The sequence below is a fragment of the Ranitomeya imitator genome, chromosome 6 (assembly GCF_032444005.1).
Source record: "Ranitomeya imitator isolate aRanImi1 chromosome 6, aRanImi1.pri, whole genome shotgun sequence".
Lineage (NCBI taxonomy): Eukaryota > Metazoa > Chordata > Amphibia > Anura > Dendrobatidae > Ranitomeya > Ranitomeya imitator.
This window is the reverse complement of record NC_091287.1, coordinates 38458785-38479282: the sequence shown is the minus strand read 5'-3', so window position 1 is coordinate 38479282 and position 20498 is coordinate 38458785. Positions and strand designations below refer to the sequence as shown.

General features: G+C 46.2%; 1 protein-coding gene across 1 annotated transcript in view; it reads left to right on the top strand.

Annotated features, from left to right (window-relative positions):
• The window catches only part of CUBN (cubilin), a 256038-nt gene that overhangs the window by 159258 nt on the left and 76282 nt on the right, over positions 1-20498 (top strand). The window contains exon 29 of the mRNA XM_069729494.1: positions 13083-13264. Coding sequence (XP_069585595.1) covers positions 13083-13264 — 182 coding nt within the window. The remainder of the gene's footprint in view (positions 1-13082; positions 13265-20498) is intronic.

Below are 20498 nucleotides of genomic sequence, written 5' to 3'. Positions count from 1 at the left end.
ATGTAGTGCCGACCAGAGCCAAAAAACATGTTCTCTAATGTTTTTAAATAGGTTTGGGGGATAAGGTTTTCCTTAGTTGTAGGATCGATCTATGTATAGACGTGAGGGGACCCTTTAGAACCGCATCTTGGGTAGAAGGGTTACGATCCACTGCAGGGTGTGTCTAGGGATCCTAGGGTAAGCCATCGTTGAGCGGGGGCGCCACAACGCTCCCACTAGGGTGCCAACCCCCGCAGATAGGCAGGTACTAATATAGAAATATTAATAGGATCTAGAAAATCTCCCCCATACCTAGGGATTTTTTTCACCGGATATTTTATAATATATTTTTTCACTTTTTGGTTTGCACGTTTTGTTGTGTTCACGGTGATTTAAAGTGTCAGTCGCCACAGGTTGGTGGCATTTTAAGAGTCATATAATAAAATTGAGTTTTATGGGGAATTGTATGATTAGTGCAATTGATACTTACCCAATTGATAGTATTTGAATTATTAAAAGTTCTGCAGGAGGTCCGGATCCAACATCAGTGGCTGGTTCAGTTCTTGCGGATCCTGGCTGATGGAGTCCTCCTGCTCCACCCCACGCTCCAGTGCCCGCTCATCTCCCTCCGCCATGTTGCTTTCCAGCACTTCCTCCTTGCACTGGTTTCCCGCAGTTTCACTCCACCATGCTTGTTTTCGTGGGTGGTTGCTTCTCTTCTTCCCGCCACCCCAGACCAGGAGGCGGACTTCTCTCATTGATGGGCATACTTCTTTCACATAGTAGTACTGGTGAGGGGCGGCCATGGTTTTCGCGCCGTTCCTCTGTGTGTCGCCTATGATAACACGCCCTTCTCCTCCTGCGCGCCACATGCTGCTGTAATGGTGGTAGTTTTGGCAGCAATTAGCAATTCAATAGTCTCACAGTTAAGCACAGTCTCTTATGTGCACAAGACCAAGTTTGCTGGGTCGGTCCATCCTGTTTGTGACACCAAAATGGAACGCCCGCCAGGACCGTGGGGTACGTGGTACCAGGTCTGGTACTTAAAGGGATGTGTCATGGCGGCGGCGATCCGGTCCATGGCCCTGGGCCCCATATTAAAGGAAAAGTCCTTAAAAGGGTTTGTGAAATAAGAAATGTTCATGACGCCACCTGTGGTATTCGGTCAGAGTTGACCAACGCTGCTTAAAGGGGTCCACTGGGGTGATGTTATGGCAGCTGGGATGGTATGGCTTCCCACAGGTGAATCTGGGTCCCCAGGGCTCCCGGTGTAGTTGGGACAGGTTGTAGGTGGTGTAGAAAGAAATGGAGGTCACAGGGTTGCAGTCTCTTTACCTCTTACCTCTTTACTGATTAATTCAGGCAGCCACAGTCCAGGGTAACTGATCACATGTACAGGTATGGTCCGGCCGGCTTGGAAGCAAATCAGGCATCCCCTTTTACCAGGTGGGGTTGGAGGCCTTCCTATTAGCGCTGCGTTGTAGTTCCTTGCTGCCTTAGGCCTCACACAAGGTCTTCACGTTTCCTCTCTGTCCCCCTTGTTGATAGGACAGTACCCGTATGTACCCGTATGATAGGTAACTTGAGCCTTTTTACAGGATCTCTATCACGACCTGGGCACTATCTGCTACTGTGTCCTCGGGTGCCAAGGGTGGACAGGTAAGTTGCAATCTGCTATCCGCCGGTTTCTGCCATGGGGCATAGAGTTATCACCACAACCTCAGTCTCCTAGCTACGGTTTCTGTGCTCAGAGTGGAGGAAGCCCAGTTGCAACTTCTCTCCACCCCTTCACTCTCCTTTGCTCCTTTTCCTCCTTCTCGCGCTCTACAACTTATTCCGTCCCCTTCTCTCCTTTCCAGGAGCTGCAGAACTCAGTCTGCATGGCCCCTGCTTTCCTCACAGGAGCTGCAGATCCTCTCATCTGCACGGCCCCTTTCCTCTGTCTCTCTCACAGGCTGACTGCCTGTGACAGACTACTCTGCTCTGTCCCTCTGAAAGATTGACTACTTTGCCCCCAGCCAGAATATATATACGGGAGCCACCCACAAACTGGATCAGGGCTCCCCCTTCTGGCCTGGAGTAAGAACATGTTGCATGTTTGTGAATACCTGATAAAAGGAATCCTTCCTCGCTTCCAAGCGTGACATCACTCTCCCCGTGAGGAAAGCAATGCCACTGTAACAACCAGGAACCTGGGGTGCTACAGTTACTCTGAAGGAGGGAAATTACAATTCCCATCCATTGCTTATTGGTTCCTGAGGAGTGAAGATGTAACTTAATAATAATAATAATAATAATAATAATAATTTAATATAATAATTTTTATTTATATAGCGCCAACATATTCCACAGCACTTTACAATTAAGCGGGGACATGTACAGACAATAAATTCAGTACAAGTTACGACAATTTAAACAGTGACATTAGGGGTGAGGTCCCTGCTCGCAAGCTTACAATCTACAAGGAAATGTGGGGACACAATAGGTGAAAAGCGCTTGTTATTTCAGGTCTGGCAATTATAATAAATAGGGATTTTCATATAACACTGCATGATCCGGTCATCAGCCCGTGTGTTTAAGTGCAATAGTCAAGTATCAAGTGCAGTTATCATGTGCATGGAGGGTGTGGGGACAGATGAATAGTAGGGTGCAGATTCACATGCAGATAATATTTGGAAGGAGCGAACAGGACAAAGTTAGTTTACTGAGTAATTGATGTGGTAGGCTTGTTTGAAGAGATGGGTTTTTAAAGCGCGCTTGAATAGGTCGGGGCTAGGTATCAGCCTGATCGTCTCGGGGAAGTGCATTCCAGAGAGCTGGCGCAGCACGAGAGAAGTCTTGAAGACGGAGGTGTGAGGTTCGGATTACGGGGGATGTTAGTCTTAGGTCATTTGTAGAACGGAGGGCACGTGTAGGGCGATAGACAGAGATGACAGAGGAGATATAAGGCAGTGCAGAACTGTGGAGAGCTTTGTGGGTGAGAGAGATGAGTTTACACTGGACCCTGTAGCGAATGGGTAGCCAGTGTAATGACTGGCACAAGATGGAGGCATTGGTGAAGCAGCTGGACAAAAATATGACCCTGGCTGCCGCATTCAAGATGGATTGGAGAGGAGAAAGTTTGGAAAGAGGGAGACCGATCAGAAGAGAGTTGCAGTAGTCCAGACGAGAATGAATAAGAGCGACAGTAAGAGTCTTAGCAGTTTCAAAGGTGAGAAAAGGTCGGATTCTGGAGATGTTTTTAAGATGCAGGTGACAGGAGCGAGTGACTGATCGGATATAGGGAGTAAAGGAAAGTTCGGTGTCGAATATGACCCCAAGACAGCGGGCATGCTGCTTGTGAGTTATGGTTGATCCCTCCAGGGTAATTTCGATGTTGGGTAGAGTGAAGTTAGTAGAAGGGAGAAACACAAGTAGTTCAGTTTTGGAGAGATTTAGTTTCAGAAAGAGGGAGGACATGATGTTAGAGACAGCAGACAGACAATCCTTGGTATTTTGAATTAGGGTAGGGGTGATGTCGGGGAAAGAAGTGTATAATTGGGTGTCGTCAGCATAAAGATGGTACTGGAACCCAAATCTGCTGAGTGTTTGTCCAATAGGGGCAGTGTATAGAGAGAAAACGAGGGGGCCTAGGACTGAGTCCTGCGGAACCCCGATAGTAAGGGGACGAGGAGAGGAAGAGGAGTCGGCAAAAGATACAGTGGAGGAGTGGTCATAGAGGTAGGAGGAGAACCAGGAGAGGGCTGTGTCCTTGAGGCCTATAGAGCGGAGCATAGTGAGAAGGAGATGGTGATCCACAGTATCAAATGCGGCAGATAGATCCAGGGGAATCAGCAGAGAGCACCTTTGATTACCTTTGGATTTAGCTGTTAATAGATCATTAGAGACTTTAGTGAGGGCAGTTTCAGTGGAGTGTAAAGAGCGGAAACCAGATTGTAAGGGGTCAAGAAGAGAGTTATCCGAGAGATAGCGGATTAGACGGGAGTGGACCAAGCGTTCCAGGAGTTTAGAGATGTAGGAAAGGTTAGAGACAGGTCTGTAGTTAGCCGTGCAGTTCTGGTCCAGGGATGGCTTTTTAAGTAAAGGGGTAATGATGGCATGTTTAAATGAGGAGGGAAAGATACCTGAAGAAAGAGAGAGGTTAAATATTTTAGTCAGGTGAGTGGTGACCACTGGTGAGAGAGACTGCAGGAGATGTGAAGGAATGGGGTCACTATTGCAGGTTGTAGGCCGAGCAGAAGTGAGGAGCTTGGAAACTTCTTCTTCTTCTTCTGAAACAGGCTCAAAGATGTCTAATGAGCTTGAGGTGCGGCAGGGAAGAGGATCCAGGCACTGAGGAGATTGGGCTGAGATATCCTGATGGATGTGGTTGATTTTTTCTAGGAAATAAGTGGCCAGATCCTCACCACTGAGATTGGAGATGGGGGCCTGTACTTTAGGTTTCAGGAGGGAGTTTAAGGTTTCAAAAAACGTTTTGGGTTGTTGGATAGTGAGGTGATGAGGGTGGTGAAGTAGGATTGTTTGGCCAGAGAAAGGGCAGAGTTATAGGTTTTGAGCATGAACTTATAGTGGATGAAGTCTTCTGCTAAGAGAGATTTTCTCCACTGCCGCTCTGCACACCTTGAGCAACGCTGAAGAAAGCGTGTTTGCATAGTGTGCCAGGGCTGCCGTTGTCTGTGTCGGGTCTTTCTAACTTAAAGTAAAGCTTACAGGCCTCTCTGAAAACAAAAACTTGTCTCGTGCCCCAAAGAACCTGTCAAGCAAAGTGATCTTAGGCTCCACTAGGGGTTGCTTGGGAGTCACAGTCCCCAAACCTGATGGGTTAGGGTGCTGCAAAACGTAGTAGCAGTGCATAGGTCTGCCACCTCCAGGCTGAGTTGCTGCAGTTGCTGCCAAAGCAGTAACAAGATTCATGCTGGATGAAAAAAAGAGGTATGTGGCAGAGTTAATGTTATGACTATTGTCGGATATCCCAGGGCCAGGGGTTCCTTCTTTGTCCCTAGCACTAGGGGCCCCCTAGCTATCCCTGCTCCCCGGATTACTTCTAATGATGAAGACACCAGGGCCATGCACCTTGCTGAGCTCCTGAATACTCCCTAAGTCTGTTCCATACCCTCACCCAGGGAAGAGGGGAGTAGTAGTATATGGAAATACACAAACCAGACTACCAAAGTAATACGTACAGGGATGAAGGAAAATACCAATCATATAAATATGCTCTCACAAGCAACAGAGGGGAACAACCTGGAGTGAAGGAAGGGGAAAAATAAAGTAGGAGAAGAGAATTTGCATACAACCAAAACCTCGCAAGAGTCTTTAGATAAATCTACCAAACACCTCCTCAAGCAACAAAACTCCTCCAACTCCTGAACCATGCAGTATGAAGGTAACTCTGGCAATGCCTGCTTACCAGAAGCCAGTATATATGTAGGATAGAGGAGTGGACAACATTGTATAACTGGGAGCATCAACGCAGGTAAGCTTGCAGGAGCTCTCAACTGAGCAGATTAACCCCTGCATTGCTAGAAGAAACCTGCACTGTTTAATATGAAGGTGAAGCGCTTCTAATCAGTGTAAGTGTAGGAGAAAACAGATGCTGCGGTCTTCTGGCTCCTCTCTGTCGCAGTAAACCAGTGACACATACCAATAGTTTAAAGAGAACCTGTCAGTACATTTTACATGTGGAAGAAGTCGCATGGCTGTATAGGCTCTTGCCCCAATATAAAAATTATAATTTTTTGTAGAGATCTCATGTGACAAACATGAGAAATTAGAATGTGGGTGTGTCAGTGCACTTGGCCTGCTTCAGCCAAGTGCACTGACACCCCCAATGCACTTCCTGCCTGATTTTCATATGTCTTCTACACTACATTTCTCATGGCTGGCACATCAGATTTATACAAAAAAAGATATCGTTTTTATTGAGGGACAAGTGCCTATCCAATAATACCTTTACTTAAATATGTAAAGGTTTCATTTAATAAAGAATATTCCAGAGCTGAAAACCTTCACTAAAATCATTTAAAAAAATAACGTATGGTAACTGCATTTTTTGATGGTGATACTCTTGGTGTCTTTAGAAGGGTGTTGTTCTGATTTTGTTGCGACACTATTAGTGAGTATTCGGATTGCTCACTGGAAGGCGGCGGGGATGAGATCATGCAGCAGTCAGATGATGATGAAGCATGATAGAATTTCCACTAATTTAGCAGAGAAGTAACAGTTCCTACATGGCAAACCTGCTATTTTCTACACAGTGAACTCTAACCTCAGCAGCTTCAGCATTTTGAAAGTTTTGCAAATGCTGGAGAGCCTTTGGTAAGAGACCAGTGATATGCAGAAGTAAAGGTGAATTACAAGTACTAAGGAATAAACTCCTTACATAGTTTTTCCCGTCTTTAGAGATGGTATTGTAGGATAGTGCCCGTAAAAGCAAGCACTTTTGCAATTTACTGTTTATTAAAAATTTTCAGCCATTTTAGAGATATTAACTCTTTTCTTTTGTTTACAGTTTGTTGCCTTGGAGACCGACCATCACTACTATATTGCCCTGCTTCAAAACAGTGCTTACAAGCTCAATAGAAAAGAGCTTGTAAGCACTCCGCATATATGGCCACCGCTGCAAGACAACAGTAGTGGTCAGTCACCTACAGAAGGACATTAAACAAAAGAAATATGTTATTATCTAAAGAATAGAGAAAATTTTTAACGAACAGTAAATTGCAAAAGTGCTTGCTTGTACAAACACTGTTCAACAATATCCATCTGTAAAGATGGGAATTAGCTTGTAATGGGCTATTCCCTAGATAATAGTTATCTCCTCTTCCTGGGATAGTGGATAACTTACTAATTGCTGGGGATCCAACTGCTGGGACACACAATGATTCTGGAAATGGGGCTCTGAAATCGAGGATTCTGCAGTGATCCAACTTGCAGGGAGCGAAGATGTGCATACACAACCTCCACTCCATTCCAGAACAAGTACCGCATGTAGCAGTTAATGGAGAAGTCCTAAGTAGAGATAGGTTTTGGGTTTGTTCCGGACAGTTAGTGTATCCGGAGCTACACACCGGACATTGACTTCTCCCGGCAGTACTTTCCAATGTTTGGTGTTTCGGGGGCAGTCCAAGAGAGAGATAGAGGGAGGGATTTTTTTCCAGCTCAATAGTTCGGGTCCCCATTGTTTTTTATGGAGTTTGCTTTCTGGTTCAAGTTCTAATATCTGAAGCGAACTTTCGAATAAAGTTTGCACCAGAATGCGAACTTCAACGAGTCCGCTCATCACTAGTCCTAAGTGGTCGGATAGGGTAGTGCCTCCCTGTCTGGTGCAAGGGATAGTTTTGTGTCGATGCAACAGAGTTTGTCTCGTCTGTCCAGTGACTGCTAGGTCCCTTTCCAGGGCTGGCCACCATCTCAGACCCACTGAGGACTGCAAATGAAAAACTTCCCTCTTCCACCTAGAAATATTCATAGCCGTGACTGCTACATATGCCCTGCCTGGCTATCTGACTTATTCTGGTCCCCCGCAAATCCTCTGAGATGCCCACTCCTGCTGCCATATAGGTGCACACCTACTACCACTCATAAGCTGGCCGCTAATCTTGGATGAACACGATGGGTGGCCGTTAATGCTTGACCCCCACCATGCCCAATGAAGTTGCATCCTAAAAGTAGTCCCAGCCCAGGACCTTATGCTACGTGGTAAATTAATATTTTTCCTGACGTACAATATAGCATAAAAAGTGCAACACATACAGTGGGGCAAAAAAGTATTTAGTCAGTCAGCAATAGTGCAAGTTCCACCACTTAAAAAGATGAGAGGCGTCTGTAATTTACATCATAGGTAGACCTCAACTATGGGAGACAAACAGAAAAAAAAATCCTGAAAATCACATTGTCTGTTTTTTTAACATTTTATTTGCATATTATGGTGGAAAATAAGTATTTGGTCAGAAACAAAATTTCATCTCAATACTTTGTAATATATCCTTTGTTGGCAATGACAGAGGTCAAACGTTTTCTGTAAGTCTTCACAAGGTTGCCACACACTGTTGTTGGTATGTTGGCCCATTCCTCCATGCAGATCTCCTCTAGAGCAGTGATGTTTTTGGCTTTTCGCTTGGCAACACGGACTTTCAACTCCCTCCAAAGGTTTTCTATAGGGTTGAGATCTGGAGACTGGCTAGGCCACTCCAGGACCTTGAAATGCTTCTTACGAAGCCACTCCTTCGTTGCCCTGGCGGTGTGCTTTGGATCATTGTCATGTTGAAAGACCCAGCCTCGTTTCATCTTCAATGCCCTTGCTGATGGAAGGAGGTTTGCACTCAAAATCTCACGATACATGGCCCCATTCATTCTTTCATGTACCCGGATCAGTCGTCCTGGCCCCTTTGCAGAGAAACAGCCCCAAAGCATGATGTTTCCACCACCATGCTTTACAGTAGGTATGGTGTTTGATGGATGCAACTCAGTATTCTTTTTCCTCCAAACACGACAAGTTGTGTTTCTACCAAACAGTTCCAGTTTGGTTTCATCAGACCATAGGACATTCTCCCAAAACTCCTCTGGATCATCCAAATGCTCTCTAGCAAACTTCAGACGGGCCCGGACATGTACTGGCTTAAGCAGTGGGACACGTCTGGCACTGCAGGATCTGAGTCCATGGTAGCGTAGTGTGTTACTTATGGTAGGCCTTGTTACATTGGTCCCAGCTCTCTGCAGTTCATTCACTAGGTCCCCCCGCGTGGTTCTGGGATTTTTGCTCACCATTCTTGTGATCATTCTGACCCCACGGGATGGGATTTTGCATGGAGCCCCAGATCGAGGGAGATGATCAGTGGTCTTGTATGTCTTCCATTTTCTAATTATTGCTCCCACTGTTGATTTCTTCACTCCAAGCTGGTTGGCTATTGCAGATTCAGTCTTCCCAGCCTGGTGCAGGGCTACAATTTTGTTTCTGGTGTCCTCTGACAGCTCTTTGGTCTTCACCATAGTGGAGTTTGGAGTCAGACTGTTTGAGGGTGTGCACCAGTGGCGTAGGAAGGGGGGTGCGGGGGGTGCGGGCCGCCCCGGGCGGCACAATGTGGGGGCGGCTATCAGCACGGCTGCGCGCACTCATTCTCTGCTCCTTCCTCCCAGCATTATGAGGACTGGAGCAGAGCGCTGGCAGTGCGCGCGGCCGTGCAGAGTTGCTGGCTGCAGTGTAGCAGGGGCACACAGTCACACACGCTGTGACTCACCCCCGCACCTGCAGTCAGCAGCAGAAGATCCGATCCTGCCCCTCCAGCAGCATCACAGCTCTCACAATGTGAAGAGCCATGGAGGGGCGGGGCTAAATGTCGGGGGCGGAGCCACGGACAAGCAGGAAGAAGAGGCAGAAGGAAATATGAAAATCAGAGCGGGAGACAGAAAAGATGTGAGAACAGAGACAGAAAACAACAGAGAGGCAAGACACAGGTGAGAAGTATATATGTATATGTATATATATATATATATATATATATATATATTACATCATTGTCTAAGGGTCACACTTCCGTCTTTCTGTCTGTCCTTCTGTCTTTCTTTCTTTCACGGATATTCATTGGTCGCGGCCTCTGTCTGTCGTCGCTGATTGGTCTCGGCAGCTGCCTGTCATGGCTGCCGCGACCAATCAGCGACGGCACAGTCCAATTAGTCCCTCCGCTGCAGTCAGTGCCCGGCGCCTGCTCTATACTCCCCACAATCAGCGCCCGCTCCATAATCCCCTCCAGTCACCACTCACACAGGGTTAATAGCAGCGGTAACGGGCCGCGGTGTAACGCACTCCGTTACCGCTGCTATTAACCCTGTGTGTCCCCAACTATTTACTATTGATGCTGCCTATGCAGCATCAATAGTAAAAATATGTCATGTTAAAAATAATAAAAAAATGAAAAAACCTGCTATACTCACCCTCCATCGCCTTTCCCGCTCCTCGCAACGCTCCAGTCCCCGCTCCATGCAAGCGGCAGCTTCCGGTGCCAAGGATGGTATGTGAGAAGGACCTGCCATGACGTCACGGTCATGTGACCGCAACGTCATCACAGGTCCTGCGCTCATACCAACCCTGGGACTGGAAGCTGCCTCGTGCGATACAGGGCCAGAATTCATCGGAGGGTGAGTATATGTTTATTTTTTATTTTAAGTCTGTATACTACGTGGCTCTGTGCTGTATACTCCATCACTGGGCAATATACTACGTGGCTGGGCAATATACTACGTGGCTGGGCAATATACTACGTGGCTGGGCAATATACTACGTGGCTGGGCAATATGCTACGTGGGCTGTGCAATATACTACATGGCTGTGTTATATACTACGTGGCTGGGCAATATGCTACGTGGGCTGTGCAATATACTACATGGCTGTGTTATATACTACGTGGCTGTGTTATATACTACGTGGCTGTGCTATACGCTATGTGGGCTGTGCTATATACTGCGTGGGCTGTGTTATACACTACGTGGCTGTGCTATATGCTACGTGGGCTGTGTTATATGCTATGTGGCTATGCTATATTTCTCTGCTGTATCTGCATCATGAATCATGCTATGTGTTAAAGGGGGGGCCCACTGAGACTCTTTCGCCCGGGGCCCTCTAAAACCGCGGCCGGCGCTGCAGCTGTTTAACGCTATTGACGTGCGGGCCCGCGCCCGTACGTCAATAGTTAACAACAGCCACCAGCCATTTGGAGGCTGGCAGCTGAAGTTGGCCGCAGCGCACACGTCGACGGCTTCTGACGTCATTGTCAGTCGCCGGCGAGTGCACGCTTCAGCTGCGTGGAGAGAGCAGGAGCGCGGTCAGGTAAGCAGAACTTGTTTTTTTTTTTTGCAGACCCTATCATGTGTGTTGCCCTATTTTTGGTAACCTTTGTGTGTATTGAGGGGGGGGGGGAGGGGGGGCGCCAAACTCGGGAGCAGCCCCGGGCGGCAAAAGCTCTAGCTACGCCCCTGGTGTGCACAGGTGTCTTTTTATACTGATAACAAGTTTAAACAGGTGCCATTACTACAGGTAATGAGTGGAGGAAAGAGGAGACTCTTAAACAAGAAGTTACAGGTCTGTGAGAGCCAGAAATCTTGATTGTTTGTTTCTGACCAAATACTTATTTTCCACCATAATATGCAAATAAAATGTTAAAAAAACAGACAATGTGATTTTCTGGATTTTTTTTTCTCAGTTTGTCTCCCATAGTTGAGGTCTACCTATGATGTAAATTACAGACGCCTCTCATCTTTTTAAGTGGTGGAACTTGCACTATTGCTGACTGACTAAATACTTTTTTGCCCCACTGTAGTGAACCATACAGTACAATAAACAAAAACAACAGAACAGTACCCAAATCCCAACTATAAGGGATGCAAAAGCGGCACTCACTCCCAGGACCTGATGCCTAAAAGAACTCAAAGTCCCTTAATCCAAACTAGAAGATACCAGGAGTTTACATGGAAGGTTGCGAGCCTGGTTACAGATTTTACATTAGCTTTATGTTAACTTTAGCTTTTACAGACAATTATAACTAAAACCTAAAAGACAAGTACAAAGAACATGCAAACGTCATCTACAACTATAAACGTTAACTGATTTATGCACATTAGACGTATTATTATGTATCCGGTGTGTAGACCTAGACAGTGATGTAACGTGGACTGTATCCGTATAGCTGCAGCACGTGGCACACAACGTTCTGGTGTTACACTGACACTTGATAAACCACGAGATAAGCATGTGACGGTCTTGTGACTCCCTGACATCTGAATAATATTTATGAAACTGCTGATATCATTTTATTCTCGATTTTCTCCTATTATGATTTTATTCTTCCACAGTTTTTCCATAAAATTCTTCCCAAATCCAAATAGAGAACACATCAGTGACAAAGGGGTCTGTACTTAGGTTCTGTGCACACAACATCTTTTAGAGGTGTGTTCTGCCAGGAATTCGCCTGAAAAAGCGCCGTAAATTGCTAAACTCATTCTTCGGAAGCTCTTCGCTCTCCGCCTGAACAACAACAGCAAAAGCGCCGGCGAAGCAGCTTCAGGAAAATGACCGCCAGAGTTTTCCTGTAGCCACGCCAGTGTCTTTTATCCTTAGGTGGGTTTCACACTTCCGTGTTTCGCCATCCGCATGCATCGGCTGTAGGTCTTCTGACTTGAACTCAGCAGTCTCGTATATTTGCTTAGGATATTTTCAATTTTGGATCAGGACACCCGTAACCAGTCTGTGCGTATCCAGATCACGAAAGACGTGGACAATCGCTTTAAAGGGAACGTGTCAGGCCAAACCTGCAGTATAAAATAAGCAGATAGTCATGCAGCGGAAGTATCCCCAATAAAAATAGCATGATCTAGTAGCTTCCTTCATTCTGCGGAAAATGTTATAATTAAATATGCTAATTAGGGTGCTCCCTTGATGAGGCTAAGAGGCTCAGTGCTCCATTTCGCCCACTCGTTTCGCACGTCTCCCCCTCCCTCTCTGGTGATTGACAGCACTTGATTGCCTGAGCTTTCTCTACAGACCGTGCTCACTACAGGCAGGCCAGTGCTGACAATCACCAGTGAGGAAAATGGCGACATGTGAAACCAGTGGGCAAAGCGGTGCACTGGGCCTCTTGGCCACCTGTCTGACGTGTCAAAATTGACAAAGAACATAAGAAATAATAAACAAAAGCCAGAACAATAAAAGTGTTTGTAAAAAAAAAATGGGTAAAATCATTCAAAATTCTGCAAAAAAAAAAGGATATAAAAAAACAAATGTAATTACATCCAAAGAATAAGTGTATTTGTGACTACATAAGGGCCATGTGTTTTGACACTGAACCAATGCCTTTCTAGACCATAACACATGTATAGCCTGAGGAGGGCATTAGTGGCGAAACTCATAGCCTTTTGTGTTCATAGATATACTTTTTCTTTGGATGTATTTTCAGCCTTTACCATTTTTTCTCTTTTTTGGAGAAGCAGCACCCATTTTCCACCTTTTTTCTTTTTTTTAGTCTGGCTTATCCTTTGAAAGAGGAATATGTCTTCATTGTGATAAATTACATCTTTGATTACCTGTCTGTGTCTCTGAATTATTCTCACAGGATGTGGCGCAGATCTGTCCGGTCCCAATGGAACCTTTACTAGTCCAGACTATCCTAGGAAGTATCCAAATAACCGTGAATGTATCTGGCATATAACTACGTCCCCTGGAAGCAGCATTCAGCTCAGCATTGTGGATTTCGATATAGAATACCATACAACGTGTAACTATGATGTCCTGGAGGTAAGGTCTCACTAATGATGCTGTATGTTATGAACTGGTGATTTAGAACCACAATGGACCTGGTGGTTAAGAGCACTGAAAATGACCTGATAGTTACTAATAACATAGGACGAGCTCTGAGACGTGGGAACTCTGCTGACCGCAATCCCTAATCCTATCACACCACACTAGAGGTAGCCGTGGAGCGCTCCTGACCAGACCTAGGCGCCTCGGGCACAGCCTGAGAAACTAGCTAGCCCTGAAGATAGAAAAATAAGCCTACCTTGCCTCAGAGAAATTCCCCAAAGGAAAAGGCAGCCCCCCACATATAATGACTGTGAGTAAAGATGAAAATACAAACACAGAGATGAAATAGATTTTAGCAAAGTGAGGTCCGACTTACTGAATAGACCGAGGATAGGAAAGATAGCTTTGCGGTCAGCACAAAAACCTACAAACAACCACGCAGAGGGCGCAAAAAGACCCTCCGCACCGACTAACGGTACGGAGGTGCTCCCTCTGCATCCCAGAGCTTCCAGCAAGCAAAACAAACCAATATAGCAAACTGGACAGAAAAAATAGCAAACAAAAGTAACACAAGCAGAACTTAGCTTATGCAGGGCAGACAGGCCATAAGAACGATCCAGGAGAGAGCAAGACCAATACTGGAACATTGACTGGAGGCCAGGAACAAAGAACTAGGTGGAGTTAAATAGAACAGCACCTAACGACTTAACCTCGTCACCTGAGGAAGGAAACTCAGAAGCCGCAGCCCCACTCACATCCACCAAAGGAAGCTCATGGACAGAACCAGCCGATGTACCACTCGTGACCACAGGAGGGAGCCTGACCACAGAATTCACAACAGTACCCCCCCTTGAGGAGGGGTCACCGAACCCTCACCAGAGCCCCCACGCCGACCAGGATGAGCCAAATGAAAGGCACGAACCAGATCGGCAGCATGAACATCAGAGGCAAAGACCCAGGAATTATCTTCCTGACCATAACTCTTCCACTTAACCAGGTACTGGAGTTTCCGTCTCGAAATACGAGAATCCAAAATCTTCTCCACTATATACTCCAACTCCCCCTCAACCAAAACCGGGGCAGGAGGATCAACGGATGGAACCACAGGTGCCACGTATCTCCGCAACAATGACCTATGGAATACATTATGGATGGAAAAAGAAGCTGGGAGGGTCAAACGAAAAGACACAGGATTAAGAACCTCAGAAATCCTATACGGACCAATGAAACGAGGCTTAAACTTAGGAGAGGAAACTTTCATAGGAATATAACGAGACGACAACCAAACCAAATCCCCAACACGAAGTCGGGGACCCACACAGCGCCTGCTGTTAGCGAAACGTTGAGCCTTCTCCTGGGACAATGTCAAATTGTCCACTACATGAGTCCAAATCTGCTGCAACCTATCCACCACAGTATCCACACCAGGACAGTCCGAAGACTCAACCTGCCCTGAAGAGAAACGAGGATGGAAACCAGAATTGCAGAAAAACGGCGAAACCAAAGTAGCCGAGCTGGCCCGATTATTAAGGGCGAACTCAGCCAAAGGCAGAAAGGACACCCAATCATCCTGATCAGCAGAAACAAAACATCTCAGATATGTTTCCAAGGTCTGATTGGTTCGTTCAGTTTGGCCATTTGTCTGAGGATGGAAAGCCGAGGAAAAAGACAAATCAATGCCCATCCTAGCACAAAAGGCTCGCCAAAACCTCGAAACAAACTGGGAACCTCTGTCAGAAACGATGTTCTCCGGAATGCCATGTAAACGAACCACATGCTGGAAAAACAATGGCACCAAATCAGAGGAGGAAGGCAATTTAGACAAGGGTACCAAATGGACCATCTTAGAGAAGCGATCACAAACCACCCAGATGACCGACATCTTTTGAGAGATGGGGAGATCCGAAATAAAATCCATAGAGATATGTGTCCAGGGCCTCTTCGGGACCGGCAAGGGCAAAAGCAACCCACTGGCACGAGAACAGCAGGGCTTAGCCCGAGCACAAATCCCACAGGACTGCACAAACGAACGCACATGCCGCGACAGAGAAGGCCACCAAAAGGATCTAGCCACCAAATCTCTGGTACCAAAGATTCCAGGATGACCAGCCAACACCGAACAATGAACCTCAGAGATAACTCTACTCGTCCATTTATCAGGGACAAACAGTTTCTCCGCTGGGCAACGGTCAGGTCTATTAGCCTGAAATTTTTGCAGCACCCGCCGCAAATCAGGGGAGATGGCAGACAAAATTACCCCCTCTTTGAGAATACCCGCTCAGGCAAACCCGGAGAGTCGGGCACAAAGCTCCTAGACAGGGCATCCGCCTTCACATTTTTAGAGCCTGGAAGGTACGAAACCACAAAGTCAAAACGGGAGAAAAACAGCGACCAACGAGCCTGTCTAGGATTCAACCGTTTGGCAGACTCGAGATAAGTCAAGTTCTTGTGATCAGTCAAGACCACCACGCGATGCTTAGCTCCTTCAAGCCAATGACGCCACTCCTCGAATGCCCACTTCATGGCCAGCAACTCTCGATTGCCAACATCATAATTACGCTCAGCAGGCGAAAACTTCCTGGAAAAGAAGGCACATGGTTTCATCACCGAGCCATCAGAACTTCCCTGCGACAAAACAGCCCCTGCTCCAATCTCAGAAGCATCAACCTCGACCTGGAACGGGAGCGAAACATCTGGCTGGCACAACACAGGGGCAGAAGAAAAACGACGCTTCAACTCCTGAAAAGCTTCCACAGCAGCAGAAGACCAATTGACCACATCAGCACCCTTCTTGGTTAAATCAGTCAACGGTTTAGCAATACTAGAAAAATTATTGATGAAGCGACGACAAAAATTAGCAAAGCCCAGGAACTTTTGCAGACTCTTCAGAGATGTCGGCTGAGTCCAATCATAAATGGCCTGAACTTTAACAGGGTCCATCTCGATAGTAGAAGGGGAAAAAATGAAACCCAAAAATGAAACCTTCTGAACACCAAAGAGACACTTTGACCCCTTCACAAACAAAGAATTCGCACGCAGGACCTGGAACACCATTCTAACCTGCTTCACGTGAGATTCCCAATCATCCGAGAAGACCAAAATATCATCCAAGTATACAATCAGGAATTTATCCAGGTACTCTCGGAAGATGTCATGCATAAAGGACTGAAATACTGATGGAGCATTGGAAAGCCCGAATGGCATAACCAGGTACTCAAAATGGCCCTCGGGCGTATTAAATACTGTTTTCCATTCATCGCCCTGTTTAAAACGCACAAGATTATACGCACCACGAAGATCTATCTTGGTGAACCAACTAGCCCCCTTAATCCGAGCAAACAAATCAGACAGCAGTGGCAAGGGGTACTGAAATTTGACTGTGATTTTATTTAGAAGGCGGTAATCAATACAAGGTCTCAACGAACCATCCTTCTTGGCCACAAAAAAGAACCCTGCTCCAAATGGCGACGACGACGGGCGAATATGACCCTTCTCCAAGGATTCCTTTACGTAACTCCGCATAGCGGCGTGCTCAGGCACAGACAAATTAAACAGTCGACCTTTAGGAAATTTACTACCAGGAATCAAATCGATAGCACAATCGCAATCCCTATGCGGAGGTAGGGCACTGGACTTGGGCTCATCAAATACATGCCGGTAATCTGACAAGAACTCTGGAACCTCAGAAGGGGTGGATGATGAAATAGACAGAAATGGAACATCACCATGTACTCCCTGACAACCCCAGCTGGACACAGACATAGATTTCCAATCCAATACTGGGTTATGGACTTGCAGCCATGGCAACCCCAACACGACCACATCATGCAGATTATGCAACACCAAAAAGCGAATATCCTTCTGATGCGCAGGAGCCATGCACATGGTCAGTTGGGTCCAGTACTGAGGCTTATTCTTGGCCAAAGGCGTAGCATCAATTCCTCTCAATGGAATAGGATACTGCAAAGGCTCCAAGAAAAACCCACAGTGCCTAGCATACTCCAAGTCCATCAAATTCAGGGCAGCGCCTGAATCCACAAACGCCATGACAGAATAGGATGACAAAGAGCAGATCAAAGTAACGGACAAAAGAAATTTCGACTGTACCGTACCAATGGTGGCAGACCTAGCGAACCGCTTAGTGCGCTTAGGACAATCGGAGATAGCATGAGTGGAATCACCACAGTAAAAACACAGCCCATTCCGACGTCTGTGTTTTTGCCGTTCAGCTCTGGTCAAAGTCCTATCACATTGCATAGGCTCAGGTTTATGCTCAGATAATACCGCCAAATGGTGCACAGTTTTACGCTCACGTAAGCGTCGACCGATCTGAATGGCCAGAGACATAGACTCATTCAGACCAGCAGGCATAGGAAATCCCACCATGACATCCTTAAGGGCTTCAGAGAGACCCTTTCTGAAAATTGCTGCCAGCGCACATTCATTCCATTGAGTGAGTACAGACCACTTCCTAAACTTCTGACAATATATCTCTACCTCATCCTGACCCTGACACAGAGCCAGCAAATTTTTCTCTGAATTAGGTTCATCATACAGCAATCCGAGCGCCAGAAAAAACGCATCAATATCACATAATGCAGGATCTCCTGGCGCAAGGGAAAATGCCCAGTCTTGAGGGTCGCCACGTAATAAAGAAATAATGATCTTAACTTGTTGAACTGGGTCACCAGAGGTGCAGGGTTTCAAAGCCAGAAATAGTTTACAATTATTTTTAAAACTCAGAAACTTAGCTCTATCTCCAGAAAACAAATCAGGAATAGGAATTCCAGGTTCTAACATAGAATTCTGAACCACAAAGTCTTGAATATTTTGTACTCTTGCAGTGAGATGATCCACACAAGAAGACAGGCCTTTAATGTCCATCACTACACCTGTGTCCTGAACCACCCAAATGTCTAGGGGAAAAGAAAGACAAAACACAGTGCAGAGAAAAAAAAAATGGTCTCAGAACTTCTCTTTTCCCTCTATTGAGAAGCATTAGTACTTTGGGCCTCCAGTACTGTTATGATCTGGTGATTTAGAACCTGGTGGTTAAGAGCACTGAAAATGACCTGATAGTTACTAATAACATAGGACGAGCTCTGAGACGTGGGACCTCTGCTGACCGCAATCCCTAATCCTATCACACCACACTAGAGGTAGCCGTGGAGCGCTCCTGACCAGACCTAGGCGCCTCGGGCACAGCCTGAGAAACTAGCTAGCCCTGAAGATAGAAAAATAAGCCTACCTTGCCTCAGAGAAATTCCCCAAAGGAAAAGGCAGCTCCCCACATATAATGACTGTGAGTAAAGATGAAAATACAAACACAGAGATGAAATAGATTTTAGCAAAGTGAGGCCCGACTTACTGAATAGACCGAGGATAGGAAAGATAGCTTTGCGGTCAGCACAAAAACCTACAAACAACCACGCAGAGGGCGCAAAAAGACCCTCCGCACCGACTAACGGTATGGAGGTGCTCCCTCTGCGTCCCAGAGCTTCCAGCAAGCAAAACAAACCAATATAGCAAGCTGGACAGAAAAAATAGCAAACAAAAGTAACACAAGCAGAACTTAGCTTATGCAGGGCAGACAGGCCACAAGAACGATCCAGGAGAGAGCAAGACCAATACTGGAACATTGACTGGAGGCCAGGAACAAAGAACTAGGTGGAGTTAAATAGAACAGCACCTAACGACTTAACCTCGTCACCTGAGGAAGGAAACTCAGAAGCCGCAGCCCCACTCACATCCACCAATGGAAGCTCATGGACAGAACCAGCCGAAGTACCACTCATGACCACAGGAGGGAGCCTGACCACAGAATTCACAACAGCTGTATGTGATAGTCCTGTAATAATAAAATATATTTGTCATGCTGGGTGAGGGAGATGCAGGGTGCACCACAACGGGAGAGGGAGGGGAAGCCCAAACACTAGGGGAGGGGGGAGTGGAGACCCCTAGGCATATTTAACAACACCCTGTCTGTCCTAAACATCCCTAAATAGGTTTTGCATCTATCGCCGAGCAGGAACCTAATCCCTGCCTGACCCTAACGATAGGCCGTGAGGTAGGCACTAGTTAGCCCCCACTACAACTAAAGACAGAGAGGGTGGACAAACGAGGAGATACAATTAGCTTGAGAAGACCACTGAGATACACGCCAGCAATCCTCCAAGAGTTCTCCAAGAAGACACTAGCAGACTGCTAATACTTCCAACCAGACAGAGGGAAATTGAGCTAACACAGCACCTTGCTGAAGAGGCTGAAGGTATTTAAATCTTCAGCAAGGATGTGTTAATTAGCAGCAGAACGTGGAGGTAACTGTTGGGTTCTAGAGGGAGAAGGATATCACTCCATAAGAGAGATGCAAAAAACAAGAAGGTGGTTGTAGAGCTAATCGCAATGACCTTCTACAGCCGGATCCAGGACGACTGTCTGTCACACCTGACACACCCGTGACAATATTCTCATGTGATTGATCAGCAATCTTTCCTCTGGTAATACCGAAGTGTAGCCCCCAAAAATCGGCACTAGATGAGTTATTACAATATGTCACTTATGTGAAAAAACACTCTTGAAGTTGGCCAGAGTGACTACAAAGGTGGTCTCTTGCTTCGGAGGACCTGTCTTGTCCTTTATTACACAGGAGAAAAGTAATCCATCTCACCCTCACCAGATGTCCTTGTAGTTCGGAGAACAGGAGACATCTTTGCCTGAATGTAATAATATCAGTGCAGAAAATGAATACTCCGGCTTCACATCTAATGGTTTCAATTGCATTGCACCATTAGTCACGACCAAGGGTGCAATGCACTCGGAACCCATAGATAACCTAGCTCTGCTATTCACGATGTTTTAACCATTTATCTGACTTTTTAATCAATATCTTGGACTTTGTATTTATACACAAATCAAGTTGGAGAAGCCGGAATATCCATTTTCTGCCTGAAGATTGCACAGATAAACCATGAGCCACACTTCCTTGCCCCTCTGTTGGCAATGCAGGGAATTTGTAAACCCTTGGCTTACCCTGTTATCACAGCTGATCGCTGAGGTCGGACACTTTGTGACCAGCTCATTAATCGACAAATCCTTCCAACAAATGCAAGTGTGGTGCCCCAGGGTCCTGGTCGTCACAGTGGCATTGCTTTCCTCTCAGGGAGAGTGATGCTACGTTTGGAGGCAAGGAAGGATAACTGCATCCAGGTACCACAAGCATGCAACATAT